At 43.6% G+C, this 25,780-nt stretch overlaps 1 protein-coding gene across 3 annotated transcripts in view; it reads right to left on the bottom strand.

The window, feature by feature from the left end:
- IGF2BP1 (insulin like growth factor 2 mRNA binding protein 1) overlaps positions 1-25,780 on the bottom strand; it is a 71,149-nt gene extending 45,369 nt beyond the window's left edge. For all 3 annotated transcript variants that reach the window (XM_033169582.1, XM_033169583.1, XM_033169584.1), the window contains exons 1-2: positions 25,451-25,780; positions 23,664-23,724 (exon numbers count right to left, since the gene is read on the bottom strand). In XM_033169582.1, coding sequence (XP_033025473.1) covers positions 23,664-23,724; positions 25,451-25,625 — 236 coding nt within the window. In that variant the 5' untranslated portion in view covers positions 25,626-25,780. The remainder of the gene's footprint in view (positions 1-23,663; positions 23,725-25,450) is intronic.

Below are 25,780 nucleotides of genomic sequence, written 5' to 3'. Positions count from 1 at the left end.
TCAAGTGGAAGGGAGCTCCTCTGGGCTGTTGCAGGACAAGGAGAAGAGGCCTGCTGATTCCTGAGCATGCAAAACCAACATCAATGCCCAACTCAAAGGAAAATGGCATCTCTGCCCTTGCATGCCATGCAAAAAAAGAAAAGAAAGAAACAAGCACTGCTACATGGCGATCTGGAAGAGACTATGCATCCTTCCTCTGCCACTTATCAGCTGAACTGATAAGAGAGGCTTCAAACTTAACTAAGGGTAGCAAGATGGAGAACTTACAAAGGTCACTAGGGTGTCCTTCTAAATATGGTGCACACAAGATACTCTTTGGGCCAGTTCTGGAGGCAAGGTATTGTTGTCCAAGGTTTTCTTCCATGTGCCACCTCCAATGGAGGTTGGGAGGGTGGCAACAGGAGAACGGGACTTTTCTGCACCCAACATAGAAGCCAAGTAGGCTGTTACTTCTCCATCTCTCTTCTGCTGGCTAGTAAACATCTGTGCAGGATGGAACCTTTTTGTGGGCTCGTTGACAAGGCTGGGAAACACTCAATGGGAAAGTGGGGAGTTCATCTGAAATACCCATCTCAAAATCTTAAAAAGCAAAGACATCACCTTGCCGACAAAGGTCCGTTTAGTTAAAGCTATGGTTTTCCCAGTAGTAATGTACGGAAGTGAGAGCTGGACCATAAAGAAGGCTGATCGCCGAAGAATTGATGCTTTTGAATTATGGTGCTGGAGGAGACTCTTGAGAGTCCCATGGACTGCAAGAAGATCAAACCTATCCATTCTCAAAGAAATCAGCCCTGAGTGCTCACTAGAAGGACAGATCCTGAAGTTGAGGCTCCAGTACTTTGGCCACCTCATGAGAAGACTCCCTAGAAAAGACCCTGATGTTGGGAAAGATGGAGGGCACAAGGAGAAGGGGACGACAGAGGATGAGATGGTTGGACAGTGTTCTCAAAGCTACTAACATGAGTTTGGCCAAACTGCGAGAGGCAGTGAAGGATAGGCGTGCCTAGCGTGCTCTGGTCCATGGGGTCACGAAGAGTCGGACACGACTGAACGACTGAACAACAACACCCATTCTCAGCGTATCAACCTTAATGAGCTCCCAGGTCCAGGTATGGCCGGGTGCAGCTGCTATCCACTTTGTATAAGTTCTGCCTGTGCATTAACATGTGCAGGAGAGACTCGTCCCATTACTCCATCACTAGGCAAAGCTCGTGATACAGGGACTTTTCCATGATGGCACATTGGCCAAATGCATCACTTGTAAATTGGCATGTGTGTGTGTGTGCGCGTGCTCCTGTTTTATTGTAAGCTGCCTCTTGCATTTGACAGATTTAACTGCCTGAGTTGATTTTATCGATTGTAGTTTTATGAGTATTTCATGTCGTTCCTTGCCCAGGGTTCATGAATCTTGATGGAAGGGTGGGGTATAAATTTAAACAAGAAATATATAAATACCACTCCTCGCCTCGTATCACTCTCTACACAAGCGAGCAATCACCCTCTGGCCAATTTAATAAGATTCTGCTTAGCGAACAACTTTGTCCTTGTGGAATGGGAGAGAGAATCCAAATAATTTGTATAGGGAGCCCAAAGAGAGTCTGACTCTTCTTTTATTAAGAACTCAACCAGGAAGATCCACTGGAAATGGTTATTTTTTTCTGTTTAATTGATTACATTACTCTATTTGTATTAGTAGTTAAGTGAGCTAAATCCCTTCTACTGTCAATACAAATTAAGGAGGAGACGGTAAAGTAAAGACTTCCTTTTGGTCCCTCTGGAAATTCAACAGTATTCTATTTATGCATTTCCTTCTGTGTCTTATCAAATTTCACCGGTCTGTGGCTGCAATGCATTTATTCATTTGTTTGTCCATTCAGGACAAGGATGCTTCCCATTCAGTGCCAAGCAGCCAACAAGGAACCTAAGAAGTGCCCTGCCGGATAATGCCAGGGGCCCCCATGTAGCCCAGCTTACAGGGTGGGCAAGGCCAGCAATAGGTTGATGAAGAACCCCTACCTCTCAATGCCATGAACATAGTGCTTCAGAGGGGGTACAACCAGGCACCAGGCGTGTTTTGTGACTGGTGTGAGTCTAATTGCAGCCAGGTTGCTCACCAGAGCAAGACAGTTTGAGCATATTACAACGATCCTGGTTTGACTGCACTGGCTACCAATTAGTTTCCGGGCCCAATTCAAAATGCTGGTTTTGACCTATAAAGCCTTAAAACGGCTCAGGACCGCAATACCTCAAGAACCGCCTCTTTCTATATGAACCTACCTGGACCCTGAGATCATCTTCTGTGGCCCTCTTTCGTGTGCCTCCTCCTCCAGAGATTCGGAGGGTGGCAACATGAGAACAGGGCCTCCTGTCTGTGGAATGCTCTCCCCAGGGAAGTTCGCCTGGCGCCTTCGTTATACACCTTTAGGCACCAGGCAAAAATGTTCCTTTTAAACCAGGGCTTTGGTTGATCCCATTTACATCCTATGCCCTTTTAAAATTTGTTTTTTTTTGTGAAGGGGGGGCTATTGGGTTGTTGTTTTTATTTTATTTTTTATGTATTTTGTGGTTTTATATCTTGATTTTGTTCTGTGAATCGCCCTGAGACCCCCCAGGTATAGGGCTGTATATGAATTCAATAAATACTAATAATACTTGCGACCACGTGGTGATCTCTGAATGCCAGGTTGGCGACTGACATCTCCACCTGACTGACCTCATTTATTCCATTTATATCCCAAGGAGTACATGGTTGACCCCCCTCCTCAGTTAAACCCTCTTCTTTGTCTTCCATAATCACGGTTTTAGCAATGAGTCCTTAAGTGATTGTGGAGGCCAATTCTGGATCCACACATCCTTCCACAGTGGGGACATTGGTTTCCGGGGGGGGGGGGGGAGTCGATCACGGTGTGGATTTGCCAAGCATGCCTTCCTCTTAGCATGTTTCTCCCTTGCGTCCTGAGTTCGAGTGTCTTCAAAGCCCATGACACCTTTGGTAAAGGCTGTTCTCCAACTGAAGCGCTTGCAGGCCAGTGTTTCCCAGTTGCCAGTGTTTATACTACATTTTTTACGACAACCCGGTGAGGTAGGTTAAGAGGCTGTGACGCTGACTCCAAGGTCACCCAGTGAACCTCATGACTGAGTGGGGATTTGAACCCTGATCTCTCGGGTCCTAGTCCAACGCTCTGGCCACTACACCACACTGGCTTCCTAGAGTACTTCTGCTATGGGGCAGCTATATGAATTAAGCAGGTAACTAAATATGGGGAAAGCAAAATGTCACCTCAGAGAAGGATCTGAAATATTTTTTCCTCAAAGCTTGAATTTTGATTTATTCTGGATTGTTTTATTTGATGGTTTAATGTGCTGTAAACCGCTTTGGGTTCCCCTCCTCTTTTGAAATATAAAATGATGTAGAAATGAAATTAACAAGAAAAAAACTCCAGGGTTATGGGGGGTGGGGGGGGGAATGGCAGCTAGACATTCCATTGCAGCGACCATGTGTTTAAGGTGCCGTTTGGCAATTAGCTTATATATCCGACACTGTTATATACTGTATAGACATACAGTAAATATATCAAACAGGGAGTATAAACATACAGAACAGGCCCTTCACTGAGGAATCAGCCAACCAACAGTGTCCTCATCAAATCCATTATGCACTTCAGACACCATTTTAGAAATATCCATGGGATCGGATGGAAGTACAAAAGGCAGAGAGCTGAATATTATCAGCCCGATGAGGACACCTTAGCGCAATTCTCCAGTCAACCTTCCCCAGTGGTTTTATGTACAGTGTTATAAACAGTATGGTGCAGTGGTTCCAAGTGCTGGACTAAGACCTGGGAGAACACGGTTCGAATCCACACTCGGCCGTGAAACTGGGTGATCCTGGGCCAGTCACTCACTCTCGGCCTGACCCGCCTTGTAGGGTTGTTGTGAGGATAAAATGGGGAGCAAGTGGAGCCGGGTACGACACGTTGAATAAGAAGTTAAGATGCAAACTTAATTTCCCCCAACATGCCAAAGGACCATTTCCCTATTTAAATACAGCCGTACCTCGGAAGTCGAACGGAATCCGTTCCAGAAGTCCATTTGGCTTCCGAAACGTTCAGAAACCAAAGCACGGCTTCTGATTGGCTGCAGGAAGGTCCTGCAGCCAATCGGAAGCCCCATCGGACGTTCGGCTTCCAAAAGAACATTTGAAAACTGGAACGTTCGACTCCCAAGGCGTTCGGGAGCCGAGGTACGACAGTTAGAGCTCCTCCACACCCTCCCTCTTTTCTTCCGCCTCCATCCAGCCCCTGCCAAAATAAATCCAAGTCTGTTGATAAGTGGATCTCGGGGGCAGACTTTTAACGCATGTCCCTTTCCCCCCCTCCCAGCGTGTACAATGGCTTTCTTCACAACTTCTGACAACAGGTGTCCCCAACGGCTGGGATCGTTCTCTGATTAGGCTGGATTTTTTTAACCGTTAAGTTTTGGACATTCAAACTATAGGATCCTTAACTGATCGGTGGGTGTTTAAGAGAAGTTCAGTGCCAATTGCAGCGTGAAAGGAAAGCGACCGGCATTTACAAACAGAAGGCGGGCGGAGACACACACACACACAAAAGCAGTGAGTCAGCTGCGATCAGCATTCATAGGAAAGAACTGGAGCCTGCCAGCTGCCAAGTTAGTTTTACTGCAGGCCATTGCATGTTGGAAGGAACGAGAGGCACCGGCGCGTGTGCTGCGGGAGCAGCCTTGCCAGGTTTTCCGAGGGAGCTCCTCCCAGGCATCAGGGGCAGTGTTTAGGAAAGGAGGGTGGCCAGCCCGCAGCCATCGGATGTTGCAATCCCACAGGAAGCCACGGAGTTGCCCGGACTTGGCAGGGCTCTGGGGGAAGCCAGCTGCAGTTGAAAGGCGGGCACGTGCCAGGCTGAAAATCCCATCCACGGCACAGAACACTGCGATCTCTCTCTCTCTCTCTTTTATTCTCTCGCTCCCCTGCGAATAAAGCCAAGTTTCTCAAAGTGTGAGGCCGGCTTCCCGAAGCAGAGGCAGCCAGGCAGCTCAGAGGAGGACAGCTTTCGGGTCCTCTCTCTCTCTCTCTCTCAACCTGTTTGGATGGGAAGGGGGGGGGAGGTGTATTTTTTATATACAGTGGTTCCTTGGTTCTCAAACGCCTTGGTACTCAAACAGCTTGGAATCCAAACACTGCAAACCCAGAAGTAAATGTTCCGGTTTGCGAACTTTTTTCAGAAGTCAAACGTGCTATGTTTTGAGTGTTAAGCTGAGGTCTGTCTGTTTTTTGCCATTTATTTTGCATTTTTGTGGCTCTTATTTTGTGACTGTGTGGAACCCAGTCGAGTTACTGACTGACTGATCGATTGTGTGACTGCAGTACATTGTTTATTGCTTTCATTTTATGGATCAATAGTCTCGTTAGATAGTGAAATTCATGTTAAACTGCTGTTTTAGGGGTTGTTTTTAAAAGTCTGGAGCGGATTAATCCGTTCTGCATTACTTTCTATGGGAAAGCGTGCCTTGGTTTTGGAACGCTTTGGTTTTGGAACGGACTTCCAGATCAAGTTTGAGAACCAGGGTACCACTGTATATATGTGCCTTGATTGGCCTAGGAAGTGAAGTGCTCACCCATGTCTTTCAAAGGAAGGTGGCTTTTATGCGCATCTTGCAACAAATTGTTGCAGCGCACAGCACTCCTGTCCAGAGTTCGAGCCAGGCAGTCATGACAACGTCCCAAATATTCTCCATTCCCCTAATTCCAGGTTTCCAGTTTTGCACAACGGTATTTCATGGACACTAACCATGTTGAATCATAAATAGGCAACCAGGTGGGGTTTGAGCAGGCAGCGGTGGGGGGAGATTCTCCCTAGCCTGATGATCACAGACTTGAAAGGAACCGCAAGGGTCATCTAGCCCAACCCCCGGCAATGCAGGAATCTTTTGACCAACATGGGACTCGAACCCACCACCCTCGGTGTAATTATATCTCTCTCTTGTGTGTGGCTGGTGCTGTTTTAGCTACCTAAAGATCAGCGCTTGGGAGGATGAGTTCACTGTTAATATATCAACATTTTCCAAATTCTTAAATTCTTCTACCCCACTCTTCTAATCTAAACCATGGGTAGGCAAACTAAGGCCCGGGGACCAAATCCATCCCAATTGCCTACTAAATCCGGCCCGCAGACAGTCCGGGATTCAGCATGTTTTACATGAGTAGAATGTGTCCTTTTATTTAAAATTCATCTCTGGGTATTTGTGGGGCACAGAAATTCATTCTTTTTTTTCCTTTCAAAACATAGTCCGGCCCCCACAAGGTCTGAGGGACAGTGGACCGGCCCCCTGCTGAAAAAGTTTGCTGACCCCTGTTCAAAACTTTATACTCTTTTCTCACCCAAACTCATCATTCTGGTAATTCCTCAGGAGGAAGTACCAAATTCAACCTCCCCACCAAATTTAAAATCCTGATGCATCGCATTACAATCGCTTGTTCTATATATTATCTTTATTTAATTGAAATGTTTCGATACCACACTTTCAATTTAAAACCAAAGATAGCTGCACGGCACTTTTAAAAGTTGCCATAAAACCAGCGCACGTATAATAACTCTCGTAAAAGCAGTCGACCACGGGAAAATTAAGAACAAACTGGTATGAACTGCCAGCAAAGGCATGGGAAAATAAATGGGTTTTGGTTTTTTTAGCAAGTGCTGAAATAGTGTTCTCTCCTGTAGCATTCTACACTAGCGGTAGATTCCAGGCCAGCCTTAAGGTACAGCCCTATATAGAGCACAGTAGCGCCACCAATCCAGTGAATGTTTCACAATGGCAAGGCTATCCCTGGGAAAAGGTCTCCTAGCCTCTGTCACCACCTGCGGCTTCAGCTACAAGATGGCTCCCAGAGAACTCCCAGCCTATAAACCAGTGTTAGAAACTCAGACATACAAGCTAATCGCCAAATGATACCTTAAACCTATGGTTACGGTAGCCACAACGGAATGTCTAGGTGCCTTTTGTTGCAGTGAATAATAATAATAATAATTATTATTATTATTATTATTATTATTATTATTATTATTATTATTTCTATACCACTTTACAGTCATACCTTGGTTGTCAAACTTAATCCGTTCCAGGAGTCCGTTCCACTCCCAGAACCATTCGAAAACCAAGGTGCGGCTTCAGATTGGCTGCAGGAGCTTCCTGGACTCAACCAGGATCCACAGAAGCCGTGTCGGACGTTCAGCTTCCAAAAAACGTTCAAACCCAGAACACTCACTTCCGGGCTTTCGACGTTTGGCAGCCGAAATGTTCGCCAACGAAGCGGTTCAACAACCAAGGTATGGCTATATATTTTAAAGGGGGGGGGGAGAATCTCAAAGCAGTTTACAACACATTAAAACATCCAATAAAACAATCCAGGATAATAATAATAAAAAATTCAAGCTTCAGATCCTTCTTCTAAGACTAAGTGACACTTTGCTTTCCCCAGTCCTCAACCTGGCATCCAGAGATCTCCCCTGGTCGCAATTGGACCCGTGCCAGTCGCAAAACGCACCTGGCGCCCGGCTAATTTTGAACACTGGTGAGAACTCACCCACCCTCATTTCCCCAAGCTTAGAGGTTTCCTCGTCAGTTGCTCTGGGCTTTGGGGAGAGGTCTCTGAGCACCACCGAACCCCAGAGCAAAACTGGCCGGCCAGCCGCTGTTAAGTTAACATGAATTTTGGAAGGCCACCAAGACTTGCTGAAACGTGAAGACCACTATGAAAAAGCGGGCATGCCAAAAGGGTTTTAACCATCAACACAATCCTCCTTAATCGGGCAACGAAGGTAAGGGAGGGCTTCCACACAAGGATACAAATGGGATGAGGCGTTGTGGGCTTGCTGGTTGGGGTAATCCTGGCCCCTCTACACATTGCACACCTAGAACAGCAAATCCACACACGCCATGTCTGTATCTGCAAATGGACTTTAAAGTCTGAAGGTTTGGGAAGCCTGAGTTTCACTTACAACTTTGCAGCCAGCCAGGCTGACACGAGTAACACATGCATGCTTTGCTACTTACTAAAAGTGAACCTGCGACAAGATCCTCCCCTCCCATTCTTGTTTCTGCCACCGCCGCGTGTTATTTCAGATTCACTGTGCCCCACCTCAAGGTGCTGCAAATGCAGCCAATTCACTTCGTCCCTGATCATGTCATGGCTCTCGAGTGTCAGCTGCAATAAAACAAATGACCCATTTCCTGAAAGAGCAAAGGGCTCTTGGGGGGGACCCTCCTCCTACTCACCTCCATTAAAAAACAAAAAACAAACTTGAGCTTTGCGTGCTGCGGTTGCCTTCGTTCTTCCGAGTCACTGGACTTTTATGAACTAAGTCGGAATTTCACAAGCGCACGGTGGAAATCCACAGGACCCGGTGTTGACAGAAGCCGGGCAAGGAGATGAAGGGAGATCTTGGGGTGGGGGATGTGGGACACATCACACAGGCCATGAAACGAGAAGGGGTGGGTGCTATAGCGTGGTTGGGGAGCAAAACCAGAAGAGGGGTGGACCGAGGGTCAGTGCCTCACATTTTGCATGCTGATTGAAAATAGCCAGTCCAAGCTGCGGTCCCAGGGCTGAAATGAATACTGGTGGTCTGACAGCTGATCCCAAAAGGCTATGTTACAAGGTGACAATAATTCACCGCACGGAAGGGATCCGATGATTAAGCGTAGCCATTAGCCAGTCACCCAGGGTGTTTACTCTTCTGGGCAAGATCTACCACCCAAGCCACCCCAGAGCAGGTGGGGTGCTTTCTCCCCACCACCACATTTCCGTGAGATGCGGAAAACCATGTGCAGTCAGCTGCAAGGCTAAAATAATGGGTGATGAACATTCCTGGCTGCCCGAGATTTGGCTTTAGCCATTTGCAACATGCTCCACATACTGCGACATTTGTAGTGTCGTACGTGTGTGGGTGGTTGTTGCTTGTTTGTAGCACGGAGTCCGTGTGACATTCCTCAAGGAAGCCCACCTGTTTGGAAAGCTTCCTTGCCTTTTTCGAGCAAATTCCAATGCACTGTTGCTGAGAAAATGGGAGGTTCTTTCCCACATACAGCCGTACCTTGGTTCTCGAACACCTTGGAACTTTGCTCCCGTTTTGGCTCCCGAACGCCGCAACCCAGAAATGAGTGTTCTGGTTTGCGAACGTTCTTTGGAAGTCGAACATCCGACGAGGCTCCCGCAGCTTCCGATTGGCTGCAGGAGCTTCCTGCAGCTAATCAGAAGCCGTGCTTTTAGTTTCCGAACATCTTGGAAGTCGAACGGACTTCCGGAATGGATCCCATTCTACTTCCAAGTTATGACTGTATAATGAGGCTGTTGCGATCAAGAAGCGCTCCCTGGGACAGAGTCGAGCAACCATTGCAGGAATCTACTGGCTAGCGCCTCATCCCTACAAGAGACCGCCGAAAAAGACTCGTCTTGAGGCAAATTGAGACGAGGTCCCTTGCCAGCTTCGCCACAGACAGTCAGCTGAGGCCAACACCCAAGGTAATGTCTGAAGATTTGAGAAGCTGCCATGGTGTTTCTCAGCACTTTCTTTGAGATGAGTCAGTTTCAGCTCCCATGAGTCACCCCTCCAAGGAAGGCTTCATCCAGACTTTAAAAACCAACAGGGCCCCATCCTCGCTCTAGCTCCATTAACCGCCACCACAGGGCAGGGATAGGGAACCCGTAGCTATCCCAGTACTGTTGGGCACCAGCTCCCATCACTCCCAGACAGCATAGACAAAGATTATTGGACATGTCCAACATCTACAGGCCACAGGTATCCCACCTAGGCACTAGTGGTTGTTTTTAAAAGTTCCTAGAGCAAAATATACTTCAGGAGACTTAGGTTTGGTCAAAATAAAGCACAGTCGTACCCATAGCTGTCAACCTTTCCCCTTTTTTGCGGGAAATTCCCTATTATAGCATTGGGAAACAGCAGGGAGGGTTGACAGCTATGGCCTTGGAAGTCGAACGGTATCCGTTCTGGAAGTCCGTTTGACTTCCAAACATTCGGAAACCAAAGCGTGGCTTCTGATTGGCTGCAGGAAGCTCCTGCAGCCAATCAGAAGCCACGGAAGCCCTGTCAGATGTTCAGATTCCAAAGAATGTTCGCAAACCGGAATGGACACTTCCGGGTTTGCGGTGTTTGGGAGCCAAAACATCTGAGCACAAAGGCTTTTGGGATCCAAGGTACAACTTTATAAACATCCAGAGTTAATGCTAAATACATTACTTCTGGTAAATGAGAGCCACCATAACTAATAGAGGGCCGTGACAATTTGTGTCCAGGGCTCTTTAGATTCATCCACCCATGTAGTGCCTGAACCCAAAGGGGTGCACTGGTTGACAGATGTGAAATATATTGGCATTATTTTCAGCTTTCCTACCCCACTACAACGGTCCATTTAGGAAGTTGAGATATGAGCTCCTATTTTCAGCTTTCTTGGGAAGTACAGTAGAGCAGTGTTTTTCAACCACTGTTCCGCGGCACACTAGTGTGCCGCGAGATGTTGCCTGGTGTGCCGTGGGAAAATTACTTTATATATAGTCAATATAGGCACAGAGTTAAATTTTTTAACATTTTCTAATGGTGGTGTGCCTCGAGATTTTTTTCCATGAAACAAGTGTGCCTTTGCCCAAAAAAGGTTGAAAAACACTGCAGTAGAGGATCTCTCCCTCGTGTGCTGTTGACTGCACTGCAAGAAGGTGAAACTGAATATGAACTACTGCTCAGATCAACAAAAAGCTGATTATTATTTTTTTAGCAAATTTAAAATTAGCGAATGCTAAATCACCAGAACAGTGGCTTTAATTGCTTTCGCAACTACGTATTTCTTTCGACTTATTTTTTTTAAACAAATGTAGTGAGCTGTTTTATGGACCCTTGTATGCGGGTGGCGCTGTAGGTTAAACCACAGAGCCTAGGGCTTGCTGATCAGAAGGTAGGCGGATCAAATCCCTGCGACAGGGTGAGTTCTCGTTGTTTGATCCACTGCTCCTGCCAACCTAGCAGTTCGGAAGCATGTTCAAAGTGCAAGTAGATAAATAGGTACCACTCCGGTGGGAAGGTACACGGCGTTTCCGTGTGCTGCTCTGGTTTGCCAGAAGCGGGCTTAAGTCATGCAGGCCACATGACCCAGAAGCGGTACGCCGGCTCCCTCAGCCAGTTAAAACGAGATGAGCACCTCAACCCCAGAGTCGTCCGTGACTGGACCTAACGGTCAGGGGTCCCCTTACCTTTACCTTTTATATTGCTGCTACTCCTTACCTTGGCAAAACCTGCGATTTCGTTATTACTTATCGTCGAAACAAATAAATGTATTCATTTATGTTACCTTTGAATCGAGATTTTGGATTACCTCACAAAGGCAAACCATGTGATAAGAGCCTGTTTAGACTGATGATCTGGAGAGGCTCGAGGGCTGAAAACCGAACCTTCCAGGCCCACATCCCAAAACTGCATCTGCTTGGCTACGTTATAAGACAAACTATCTACCAACCTAAATCTAAACCTATTAATTGCAATAACAGGGAAAAGAAAAATCCACGTTTGACTGATCACCATATTCCGGATCAGGACGCAATCCTGTCCTTCTGGGAAGCAGTTAGTTGTGACTGGCCAGCTAAGACTCTGGTGTGTATGTCTGGGTGGGCGCATCGAACATCGATTGACTTTTCCATTTGTGATGCTTTACGTATTTCCCCACTTGCTCTCATGCTGTAACCAGTTGCTTTGCTCACCAATTGACAAAGCTTTTTGTGACGTTCTAGTTTGCTATCTGGGCTCTATGGATAAAAATTCCAATACCCAAACCCTTTCCAGGCCATGTCCAAGGTCTTTTATATTAACATATAAAAGCCCTGGAAAAACTTGGGAACTAGACTGCCCGAAAGACCACCTGCACCTGTAAGATCACTTAGATCAGGGAAATTTTTACTCCTGACATCACACCCTACTGAGTATCACAGGGCAGTGAGCTGAAATGGGTGTTTCTCCTATTGCACCTGTATTTTGGAATGTCCTTCCCTCTCTACCCATACGTGAACCAGCAATCACAGGTTGCTTTCAACGTCTTCACTTTCCCTGACCCATCAGACTGGACACTATTTATGTGTTTATGACCCATGACTTCCTGTGTTATTCAATTTTAGATAATCTTTTATACTGCAGTTTTATTGGTTTGGGGCTGCTTTTTTGTTTTAACAATTTCGATTTTTTTTTAACTGTACACTGCTTAGAGGTTTAAAAAAACATTTAGTTGCTTATAAATACTATATAATACTTTGTATATATTTTTTTAAAATAAAAACTTGCAGTTGTTTGCATTTAGGCCATGGTATGCTTTGCAATTACAGTATAAACCACACATCCTTTCCCTCTTGATTTGTTTTATTGTTACTTAATACATTACATAGCTGTCTTCTTTACCAATTGTCACAACTTACTCTTTTCTCTCTGTTTGCAAACAAATTGTTCTTTTTTTTCCTGTGACCTGTTTATACATTTAATTACTTTTAAAATATGCTGATAGATAGGCAATGCAACCCAGAAGTCTCATTCATCTGTGCCGAATGAACGTGGCTTTGAATCCAAGCAATACATCTTAATCGATCTGAAAATCTGGTTGGGAGTTGTGTTCCTTTGGCCTCTAGCCATTCTCAACTTGCTAGATAGTGGAAAACTACCCAGAAAGAGTAAGCCCAGGGGGGGACTTCACTTCTACTGCTCTCAGATTTTGCAGCTCTGTGTACACAAACTTGCACAGACTGTGTCCCAAGCTCTACATTAGCGATCTCAAACTTTGTCCAGGGCTAGCCTTCCTAAGTCAATAATGTATGCTCTCCATTCATATCATTTATTGACAATAGTGCAGTAATCTCCGTCTGTCTCAGTCACAGCAGACACTATGGAAAAATGATCTTAAGGCTCTGAGCTCCGGTATGCGCTGTGAATGTGAGCTTAAACTGTAATGCAAAAGGCTTTGCAAATCTGTTTTGATGTCATATGGATGACTGCATACAAGACTTAACAACTCCACATATTTGTCTGGCGACTGGCAACTCTTTACAATTTTTCCAAATCATTTTGAGTTTAGAATGGTTAACTGAAAGTCATTAATTTCTACTATTGTGGTCAGGGCAAGAAGCACACTGTGTGTGTACACTCACTGAATGCTAGCCTTCCGTAAGGTAAAGGCCCCTGGACAGTTAAGTCCAGTCAAAGCGACTATGGGGTTGTGGCGTCATCTCGCTTTCAGGCCGAGGGAGCCGGCATTTGTCCACATAGTTTTCCAGGTCAAGTGGCCAAGTGTGGTGTAGTGGTTAAGAGTGGTAGACTCGTAATCTGGGGAACCGGGTTCGTGTCTCCACTCCTCCACATGCAGCTGCTGGGTGACCTTGGGCTAGTCACACTTCTCTGAAGTCTCTCAGCCCCACTCACCTCACAGAGTGTTTGTTGTGGGGGAGGAAGGGAAAGGAGAATGTGAGCCGCTTTGAGACTCCTTTGGGTAGTGAAAAGTGGGATATCAAATCCAAACTCTTCTTCTTCTTCTTCTACTGGCACACGGAGGACCGTGACGAGTGACAGAGCGCACGGAAACACCATTTACCTTCCCTCCGCAGCGGGTACCTATTTATCTATTTGCACTGGGCGTGCTTTCAAACTGCTAGGTTGGCAGGAGCTGGGACAGAGCAACGGGAGCTCCACCCCGTCGCAGGGATTGGAACCGCCGACCTTTTGATCGGCAAGCCCAAGAGGCTCAGTGGACTTACGACCACAGCGCACCCGCGTCCCTTCCTTACAGGAACCTGGACCCATGTGCTTGGATGGAAGGGGGCAGGGTCGCTGGTAGGATCCTTTAACACAATAACCCGGAGACAGCTAAATTTGGCATGTGGTGAGAGGCCAGGGGTTCTAAACAGAACTCTAGCAACGGGCCTGGGCACCTATCTGTGCCACAATTCTCTGTAACCTACCAGTTCAGCAAAATCAGGTGACACAAGGAGCCAATAGGATTCCACCAGAAGTTATAAAGCTGCTGGCTCTGGGCTGGCTCTTCAGTCTGAACAACGTGCTGGTCAGACACACATTATTAAGACTGCCCATCCTCACTTGGTCCAGGGTGGATCTGATTTAAATCAAACTTATTTAAATCACGATTTAAATCACTAGTCAGTAAGACTCTATTTAAATCATTTTTATTTTTTTAAAGAAAGACTCATTCTTGCTGGTATCATCTAATATTTAAAACCAGATGAAGGTTTCGTTTTTGGAATAATAAATTTTCAGAGTAGTTTTTACAGTTATATCAAAAATTACTGATTTGGTTATACTATTAGAAATACACAGACAGATAATTATGAAATTATTGTGCGGCTTAATAAGTTGAACTGTTTATATTTGGACAACTTTTCTGCTGTACTTTATTGGAAGGAGAAAAATAATTTCCTTAATAACAATTTAAACATTTAACTAAAACAATAACATGATAGCATATGTATCCATGTTTGTTAACTGATATGTAGTTAAACAATTTTTTAAAATAAAATAACCCAGACTGAGTTTTAACACACATGAAAACTTAAAACAAATCATTATTTCTGATGAATAGCCTGTTGGCGTAGAATGATAACTTAAATAGACAACTCCTCTTTAGACAGATTTTTCTCCCAAAGCATTTCATTTTAAAAATCCGATTAATTTTTTTTTAAATCTGATTTAAATTTGAAAACTCATTTGTTTTTTGTTTTTTTTAAAATATCTTGATTTTTATCCACCTGCTTGGTTACACTGTGCACCTTTGCATCACTAGCCCTGGGTACCTACAGGCATATCTCTAATTTTTCTACCCTCTCTTTTTCTTTGCCCCTCCCCCTTTTTTCGTATTAGGTGTTCAAATTAAACCACGCACCAGGTGCATTTTGTGACCAAGTGAAGATGCCTGGGTGCCAGGTTCATGGATAGTTTTCACACCACTAATACCCCACCCTGTAGAATTCGATCAGTTATATTTAATCTGCACCAATCAGAATGGATTTCAGGAACCACATTGCTTTTTCTGTGCAGCCTGAGCAGGAGTTGTCACCATTAAGAAAAAAGGTTGGAATAGGCCAATATATGCGGACGGTCCCTGGATCGAGTGACTTTTCTTCTTCAAGTTCTCGAAGCTCTTAACCTTGCTCAAGGTTGTCATCTGAACTAGCCAGATGTTTAACTGAGAATCAATCACAGTCAGTCCATCATTTGAAAAATAAGACTTTAGAGCCGTCTTGCTCCAATATGGCAACTAGACATTCCGTTTTGGCAACTGTAACCTTGGTTTAAGGAGCCATTTGGCTCCTAGCTTATGTCTGAGTTTCTAATAGCACTCTCTACATTTTTTAAAATTAATTTATTTCCCTCCCCACACCCCACCTCATTCTTTCCTCCTTTCCTTTTTAATGTTAATAGAACAATTCTATGTACATATATGTTGTAACGGATCAAAAGAATATATGTGAAGAAAAGCTTACCTGTGAGATTCAAAATACTCCTTAGACATAAAATTATGCACAACTCAACTATGTTGGAAACCTTTTACCAGCAAACCTCATGCACCACTTCTCAGTGGAAAATACGAGATATCTGAAAGATCTGCCTTTTTGTTAATACAGTGGTACCTCTAGATGCTAACGGGATGCGTTCCAGAGCCCCGTTCGCATCCTGAGCAGTCCGCAACCCGCAGCGCTGCTTCTGCGCATGTGCGGGTCGCGATTTGGCTCATCCGCGCATGCACGACCCACCGAACCTGGAAGTAACCCGTTCTGTTACTTCCGGGTTCAGCACGTTCGTAACCCGTGCCATTCGCAAACCCACAGCAAACGCAACACGAGGTACGACTGTACACATACTAAAGCCACAAACCTCAGAAACACTAAAGGAATCATAGAATCATAGAGTTGGAAGAGACCACAAGGGCCATCCAGTCCAACCCCCTGCCAAGCAGGAAACACCATCAAAGCATTCCTGACAGATGGCTGTCAAGCCTCCGCTTAAAGACCTCCAAAGAAGGAGACTCCACCACACTCCTTGGTAGCAAATTCCCACTGCCGAACAGCTCTCACTGTCAGGAAGTTCTTCCTAATGTTTAGGTGGAATCTTCTTTCTTGTAGTTTCACATGCATTGCTCCGTGTCCGCTTCTCTGGAGCAGCAGAAAACAACCTTTTCACCCTCCTCTATATGACATCCTTTTATATATTTGAAACATGGCTATCATATCACCCCTTAACCTCTCTTCTCCAGGCTAAACATACCCAGCTCCCTAAGCCGTTCTCATAAGGCATTGTTTCCAGGCATTTGACCATTTTGGTTGCCCTCTTCTGGACACGTTCCAGCTTGTCAGTATCCTTCTTTGAACTGTGGTGCCCAGAACTGGACCCAGTATTCCAGGTGAGGTCTGACCAGAGCAGAATATAGTGGTACTATTACCTCCCTTGATCTAGACGCTATACTCCTATTGATGCAGCCCAGAATTGCATTGGCTTTTTTAGCTGCTGCACTATCCTTCTACAGCTGTCTTTTAACCACTGGGCTACTCTAGCCCTCTAACTGACCAGCTCTCTAGATTCTTACTCTTGTTTGTGTTCTCGTAGTTCTCCTTAGAGATAAGTCAAATTATTTCTATTTTGCTGATGGGGATCTCAGAATGAGAAATAGTGACTTGCCCGAGACTATGCAAATAGCAGGAATCTGACTCTCAAGATTCCTCAAGGCGATTCTGTATCTATTGGCTTCCAACCAATCTTGTACAGGTTCATGTAAACTTTTTCCCCCCAGCCCAAAGCCAGGTGAATTTGCACAGCTGAGTTAGTCGTCTGGAAGGTTCAACGCAAGGCTGGATCATGACAAAACATGTTTTTGATTCAACTTCTTTCCTAAGACTGTCAGGGGCAATTTTGTCATACATACGTATTCTGTATAGTTGGGAAGGGGGATCAGCAAAAGCCGCAGAAAAAGAAATGAGTCTATTCAGACCTAGACGAAATATTTGTCTGAATTCATCCTTCATCCCAGAGGAAAAACATGCCTAAATCCAATGAAATAAACGAGAACAGGGCTTAAATCTTAAAGATTTAATGGTGACATGTCCTGCACACACACTATGCATTTAAAGAACTTTGTTTTGCTCCAAAGAATCCTGTAGCTCATTAAGGATGAGAATTGTAGTTCTGTGAGGGGTATACTATGGTTCCCGGGATTCTTTGAAGTAAAGCAATGTGCTTTATACATACACTCGTACCTTGGTTGTCGAACTCCTTGCAACTCAAACGTTTTGGCTCCCAAACGCTGAAAACCAGGAAGTGAGTGTTCCGTTTTGCGAACTTTTTTGGAGGCCAAACGTCTGATGCAGCTTCCGATTGGCTGAAGGAAGCTCCTGCAGCCAATCGAAAGCAGTGCCTTGGTTTTCGAACAATTTCAGAAGTCGAACGTACTTCCGGAACGGATTACGTTCGAGAACCAAGGTATGACTGTACTGTATATGCGAAGCCTGTGTACATCTAACGTCTTACTAGCTGCTGAAGCATAAGTTGATTTAAATCTTAAATCTGAATCTTCTTAGTTGGGTTGTTCCATTAATCAAGCGTCCAGCAGATGTTTTTAAACACCTTTGACTACAGACTTTAAAAAACTGATATTAAAGAAAATTCTTTCCAGTAGCACCTTAGAGACCAACCGAGTTTGTTCTTGGTATGAGCTTTCGTGTGCATGCACACTTCTTCAGATACACTGAAACATCCTGGCTTATTCTAAGTCAGAGAATTGCACACGACAACAGGATCAAAGAACCATTTGGCAAATGCTGTGCACCCAAGGGAAGACCTGGGGCTAATGTTCCTCAAGCAGCAAGCACCCTACCCGTGCTGCAAAGTGGGGGAATCGACTGCTCAAAAAGAAAAGGGTACAATTCCCCTGTCCTGGGTAAAGGATCCTGGTTTTCAAAGTTGTGCCTCGCCAATGCACAAGTACCTTCCTCTCTTCATAGATGCAGCATCTTAGACCCCAGGAATCACAGATACTGCCATTGAACTTTACGTGGTGTAAAGCTGAAAACAAATCACAACTAAGAAGCTGCACTTTCTTTCCCCAAATCTTTAGCATGCCATCTTTTTAGAGGACTACAATTTGTAGGTATCGCAACTTCTAGAACCAATTATCATTCCACGCCTCTTCTAAAGCAAATATTTGCTGCTTTGTTCCAAGTGTCACTACACTTTCAAGAAACTCTGAACTTTCCCACCAATGCTTCCCCCCTTTAAAAAACAACAACACAAAAGTTCATTAAATTTAAAAGGGCATGCAGTGCAATCTGTATTTGTAAACCTGCACATTTCCTTGGAGGCAAGCCTCACTACGCTCAGTGGAGCTTACTCCCAGGTAAGTGTGCATAGGAATTAAGACTTAAGAAACCTTTTGTGGTGTCGCCAAGGGAAACACATTCAACTCTCAAAGTCAGCATGTATCTGCTGAGCAGGCTGGTTATTAGCTACCAATAAATAGAACCTCCTCGAAGGGATCTTGGGATTGATTCTCTCTCTCAAATTTTTAAATGCTAAATTTGTCTTGTTTTTTCAAGAATCTCTTCCATTTTCCAAACTTTCCCAACTGTTTGCAGCCACAATTCTGAAATGCATCCATTTTTCTGGGTATTTTGGGAAGTTTGGGGGAAAGGAACACATAAAAAGGGGTGGAAGAATGGGAGGCATTGATCATTTGAGGTATGTTTCCCTGCAAATGCAAAACAAGAATTACTTGTGAATTCTCCTAAACTTCTATTTTTCCTTTATGTAAAATATGAACACTTTTCTAACCAGTGAAAAACTGCCCAGTTCTTTCCCTCTTCAGCTGAAACGGATAAGAACTAAATAGGTGCTTAGAATTCTACTAGGCTGCACTTTCCCTGAGACTAAGCCCTACTGAACGCATTGGGACTTACTTCTGAGTAAAACGCATAGGTTTGGACTGCCTATGCCTCTCTAACTTAAAAAATTTCAACCAGGAAGATCCAATTAATTGCTCAAAAGGTACCAGGTCCAAGCTGAAGGCAAGACATACTTCTTTTTTTCAAGAACTTGCATTTATTTACAGCACAAAAAAGCAACCCAGTATTAATTCAGAGCATCTCCTGATCTCCCTCGTGTGAATCTGCAGTGTGCCATGCAGAAAAAGTCTGCAGCATGGGATCAACAGAAACGGTCCAGCAATTCCATGTCACATGTTCACTAGCCATTTAGGGGTAACTGCTTCACACCAACCTTTCCCCATTTTTATTGCCTCTAATGATACAGTGGGGCTACTTTTGGGGCAACATCTTTAACTATATGAACAGTTCCTGGACTGGAAACCAGCCAATATTGCAAGAGAGATTTTAAGTCTACATGTCATTTCTGCCTCTCCTGTCCCAAACACCCGTTTACTTTTATGAGTTTACCTTTATACCCCCAACAGTTCACTAGGAAAGACACTGTTGCCTGTAACCAAAAATACATATATGAAGCAATACCAAACAGGTAAATCTACCAAAATAGGTATGCAAAAAGCAAAACAGAACCATTTTGAAATAGTTTAAGTGAAAGCTTTTAGCATGATTCCAACTTTCTTTTCTTTTGATGCAAAACAAGTGTAAAGTTAACCCTTTTGCTGGGAACTGAACAGTAACAAATTAAAGCAAACGTTTCGTTTTTTTTCTAGATTCTCCCATTAAACTTAAGGCTGCAAACCTCTACACATAATCATCCTGGGAATAAGCTCCATTAAACTCAATGTGACTTCCTTCTGAGTAGGCATGCATAGGATTGCCCTGTTAGTTCCTTGTTTGTTGTAAGGATAAAAAGCTCACAAACACATGATCTTCAGCTAAATTTGTGGAAAGCTAGGCATCTGCTACACTGGGTCTAAGCTTTCACACGTTCTGCTAAAAAGAGCCTAACTTAAGACACTGCACGTGTATTGACGAGATGCCTTCAGCAAGTTTTCTCATAATTCTGCAGAAGTTAACAGCAAACAACAACAAAAATCCTAATAATTAATAAGTGTGCTACTTTTGTGAATAACTGCCTTAAAACCATCACATGCAACATGTCCCTATTAGTTAGAATTTTGACTACAGAGGTATAATCACGGTTTCCTTAGTTACTAAATTTCATTCTCTCTATGCTAGTCACTTCCAGTCTTTCATATTTGGAATGTTTGCTTGATGGATTCACTTAATTTTCCCTCCTCTCCTTCTTATCCATTCACATTTGTCCTGGTCCCCCACCCCCCACCCCACAATCCTATCCACTTCAATCTTTTCAGTCTGAGACAACCCCACCCCTAACCTCCAAACATTTCTTAACATTCTTGAGTCCTTAAAACATCTTCGAGGTTGTTTTAATTAACCCTTTCCACCACCAAAGGAATTTGCTGACTTTTAAGGAACAAAATTGGAAAAAAAAATCACCCATGTCCTTTTTTCAATAAAGTTATAACTGAAAACACACACGCCAAACACACAAAGTCTTCTTTAATACATATAAATCTACACTCACGTTGCAACTTGGGAGTGCTTTCTTGTAAGTAAATTCCCTTCCAGTCAATGGAACTTTTAACAAGAATGTCAATATGGAGTAGAGATATTGCAATCCCAGAAAGACCCAACAACACTTCCCATTAAGTAAGTGCTTTTTACTTGTATGTAGCTCAGTTTTCTAAGTAGGAAATCGCAAATTTACTTGTCCATCTGTTCATCTCCTATATTAGAAAATGTTAACTCTGCGCTTGGTATCTCAACTCGGTATTCGTTGAGCTTCCTTTTTAAATAATCTAACATCCTGCAACAAACCAATTCATAAAAAAACTATCTGAAATCATTCACAATTGTGGTGGAGATAAGCCCTTTTAGATATATCCAGGACCAACCATTTTTACAGAGGCCAGTAGCACACCCTGCATGTGTTTTAATTACTATTTAAGATAGCCAGGTGGCAGAGTTTATAAATGGTAGGCATGCCATTGTCAATGTCAGTGTAGATTATAATCATTCCTAGAAATCATTCCTTTCAAATCTGAGTATTTGGGTGGCAACTTCTAGTAAATGAGGCTCAAGAAAAAAGCCAAGCTTTATTTATTTTAAACTGTGGTTGTACTTTATTTAAAAAAAAACAAAAACTGAAAGGGTGCAGATCAGCATGCCTCTGTTTGGCTAGAATTTTCTTCCACTTAAAAGGTGAGATTTTTTACAGATTTGGAGAGAAGGGGAAAACAACTCTCACAGTTATTGAGACTATGCTAATCGTATTAATTAACTAGTTGGGAATCATCCCAAACAAGAAAATCAAGTCTCGATACAAGTGAAAGAAAACACCCTAACCCTGTAAAAATTCAAGCTAGCAGAGTATACATTTTTTATCAATGGGAAAGTAATCTTGTATGAAATAAAGGCTCTCCTTTCTTGCCCTTAATACCTTGCCCAAAAGATTCAACATTTTTACTCTCACTTCTATAGGAAAGAAATGCAAAATCCCTGTTGGGAAACAATTAAAGTCACTTTATCACACATCCTGAGCACAAGGTTAAAAATGTATTTTAAGGGAACCTACAAATAAAATCCTGGCATGCAACAGATGACGTCAGACCAAGTCTTGTAAGGAAGACTTTGAAAACTCCAACATGGCCACTGACTTTTAAGAAGGCAGATGTTTAGATGCATGGAGGTGAAAATATACCCCAGTGATAAGAAGTCTGGGATCAAGTCTACTACCAGTACTACCAGGTTTAATTTTTCTTCCTACTTACACCCATATAACCACAATGTGCTTTGAATTACAAAATCTTTCAAGTGATTAATTTGTAGACTTCTTAGCAATTACTTGGCAAGAATTAGAGAATCAGCAGCTCCTCAAAACCATCAAATTTCTACACAACTGATAGGCTTTTTGAAAGCACTGAACAGGAAACAAGAATAACCAAAGTTCCTTTTCTCTCCTTCCAACACCCAATCCCACTCCCAAATGTTTATTTGCTTTGTTTCATTCTAGAATTGCCTGCCCCAAAATCTTTCTCCCAATTGTCATTTTAACCACAGCTACACTGTGTACCATGCCATAAAGACAGTTGCAAGCACTATTGATCACCCCATTACACAAGGCCCATGCCTGTTGCTACAATAAAATAAATTATCGAATAGGTTTCGGGAGCCTTCCAATCCAGAGGGAGCGCAGGAAGTCATTCATAAAAAAGAAATGTTATCCTCCATCAGCACATTCTGCTACAAGTTTGGAAGTCCAAGATATCCACACTCCCCAAAAGGAGAAAGAGAACTTGTGATGTGAATCACAGAACAGAATATATTGAACTATATAGTAACAAACATTCACATTTCATCCCACCCCCTTTATTTTTTAAACAACTGTCTGGAAAACTCAAATTCACACTGAATTCTGGTGGAATAGCACATTATGATGTTTATGTCTCCTAGATTTCACAGGAATGAAGAGTAATTGTAACTATTCTCTGCACCATGTGATTTTTTTGCTTCACCATGCCTATCCAAAACTGCCATTTTTAATCCAGGCAACCAACCCATTGTACAAGCAGCAAGTAGCCTACACATATTGAATATGTTAATACCACATTAAAGCATGATGAGATAACTACATCTCCACCAAGGTGTAAAGTTTGAGAATTATTCACAGGGGCAGCAAATGAAAAAACAACAACAATACATTATTTTCATTTCAAGAACCTGGACCAGCTTGATTAATTTTAGAAGGGAAAATAAAACAAAGCATTAAAAGGTTGCCATTGCAGAGGAAAGTCTGTTCAAGTAGGTATTTATTCACAGTAAACGGCGCTGAAATTTTGCAGAAGAGCGCCTCTGCCTCCCAATTTTCAAATTCCCTCTGAATATACTGAATTCTGATTTTATCTCTTTTCCCTCTGGTACTTTAAGGGGGCAATCCTATGGCAAGATCCACCAGGATGGGCTGCTTAGGATACAGAAGACCATCTGCTCAGCCAGGCTCAAGGCCCCCAACCCTGGCTCAGCTGAAGATACATCAGAGTAAGTTGCTCAGTCTGGGTCATCTGGATGAGTTGAGGCTTGTGTAAGTCTCCCCAAAGGGGGTGTGGTGGGGGAGGGACCAGAGATAGAGGCTTAGGCAGAATCCTAAACCCATTTGGCTCAGCCACGTGATCTGGCAATACAGTGTAAAAGCACTATTTAAAAAGTTTTCCCTCTTTCAGGATAGCAGCAGCCCCACTGCTAAACAGGGTTTGGATTTGGTGTAACTTTATGACAGCTTAATTTACACCAATTTGCCCCAGCTTCTTGCATAGGATTGCTCTGCAAAAGTAACACTACGTATTTGGATTGGGGGGGGGGAGGGGTTGGATCAAATTAGTCACCAGAGTTTTGTTTTCTGCTTCTCTTCAAAATAGTTTCCTTTCAGAGCGGAGATTGAAAATGCTAATACACCTAGATTTGTCTGCACAACTCTGGGGAATTTTTTTTTTTTAAAAAAACCATGGTTTTCCTTCTTTTCCTTTAAGCAAACATGGAATTTCTCAACATGGAAAATTTTAAAGAAATTAAACAACTGGATTACCTTTGCTTTTTAGGTACTGAGTGTTCAATCTCAAGTTGTTTTCCATGCAGCTCCACTTTGCCTAAAACACAAGTGTCTTTTTTTAAAAAAACATGTACATAAGGAAACCTGGACACCATTCTCACGTACAGCTCAACTTCTGCTCCTATCCCTCATATTTTAATTCAGTTTTATTGGGGAATTTGGATTGCCTTCACCAGAAATCCCACTGCCTCGGGAGTTGCGTTTTCCTCTGGATAAAACAAAAAACTGGATTTCAAATTGAGGGAACTAAACAATGGAAGAAACCAAGAATGGAGGTTTCCCCATGGCCCTACTTTTGCACATTCAATTCATTCCTCCCCTTCACATGCTGCAAGATATGTTTAATCACAGGAAAGGCAATTTTAAGATTTGCAAGGCCTCTTAGGTCGATTTACTCCACCTCAACTTGTTCGGCTGTAGAAGCACTCATGCTTCATCTATTTTTTAAAAAAAAATAAAAATAAGAAAATCCATGAAAACTGTATTCAGCTGGGAAGAAAGAACGTGATGGGGAAACTAAATTCTGATGTGTTCCTTTCCAGTAAGGGGGCAAAAGACGTTTGTTCTCAGCAAAAGTCAACATCAGCTTTGCTTGCTAGTTCCTCTCTGCCTCTCTCTTCTCAATCTCTTAGCAGCATGGCGACCTTCGCGCTAATACACACACCACATGCCCCAGGAAAACCAGTTTAAAATCAAATGGCCAAAGTCCAACACATCCCATCTTCCCTCCCCACCTCCCACTTCCAGAGCAGCCCCTCTCCCATCCCACAAAGCACCTCACACTCTTTTAAAGTACAAAAATAGGGCATTTGATCCCATGGCAAAACCCAAATGGCCTTGCAAGACGAACCACCGAGGCCAGGGGGGCGGGTTGATCATGGAACTCGATTTAAGGGAAAGGGGCTTAATATTTTGATTTGATCCCCCCTTTCATCTCCAGGGAGAGTGGGGTTGATTTGTGGGAGGGGGGGGCGTCCAAAGACCTCCCGGGAGCAAAAGAGAAAAACTGTCATTCTCGCCCTTTTTGTGTGAGCGTTTTCACGTTGCAAGGGGTTTTGCCAAATTTTACCTTTTTTTATATAGGTGAATGCTGAAAAAACAACGACGACGATTTATGGGGGATCCACTATGTTAGAAGGGGAAATATTCTGGGTGGGAGGGAGGAAGAATTCAAACAAATAAAGGAATTTTGCGAGCCTTCTAGAAATCCGCTGGAAGCAGATGGAGAAATCCTAGGCCCTACAAGTTGTGTATTATGCTTTCTTTAAGAGAATGAAGACACACAGAGACATATATATGTAGCCCTTGGTTCTCGACTCGGGGTCAGAGAGACAAGGGGAAGGGGGGAGCAAAGCTGTGAGTGTGTCCCCCAACTACCCCAAGTTGCATGATGGGAGGGTAGTGGGGGAGAAATACGAAACGAAAGTGAACTTTCATTGATGACACCCCAGAGGTAGAAAAGAAACAGGGCGGAAGAAGCACGAGTACCGGAGAAGTGTGGCTGAACGCATCTTTGCAAAACCACATTGTGTGGATCTTGGAAAGGGAAGGGTAAAAGAGGGTCGCCAGAACTGGGAGAGCTAGGTAGTTACTGTTGCTGCTGTTGTTGTGTTGTTGTTTTTTTTAAGTGTTTGGATCTATAAATTTAAAAAAAAAATCAAAAAAACCCCACAAAAACAAAAAAAACTAAACCCACTACGGCTTGAGAAGGAGAGAGCGGGGGGATGGGGTGGGGAAGAGACAAGAGAGATCCATTGGCTTACCAGAAAAAGTTTCGATGGCTTTCATGGCCCATTGCTCATCTGGGCAGTCGACAAAGGCGTAGCCAGATTTCACCAAGAACTGGCCACTGAAGGAGATCTTGTGGTCGTTGAAGACTTTCTCCAGATCCGCCGGAGTCACGTTCTCGTTGAGGTTCCCAATATACAGCTTGTTCATGGCTGATGCGTTTTGCACAAAATGTGGGGTAGGTCCAAAAAGGGAGGGAGTCACGGGAGGTGGGAGGGAAAAATATTATCTCACACACCGGGGTGGAGAAAGGAGGGCGATGGTAGTTGGGTGGGTGTGAAACTTTCAACAGATTCTTTAAAAAA

This window comes from Lacerta agilis, chromosome 14, assembly GCF_009819535.1.
Source record: "Lacerta agilis isolate rLacAgi1 chromosome 14, rLacAgi1.pri, whole genome shotgun sequence".
Lineage (NCBI taxonomy): Eukaryota > Metazoa > Chordata > Lepidosauria > Squamata > Lacertidae > Lacerta > Lacerta agilis.
This window is presented reverse-complemented; position numbering and strand designations above follow the sequence as displayed.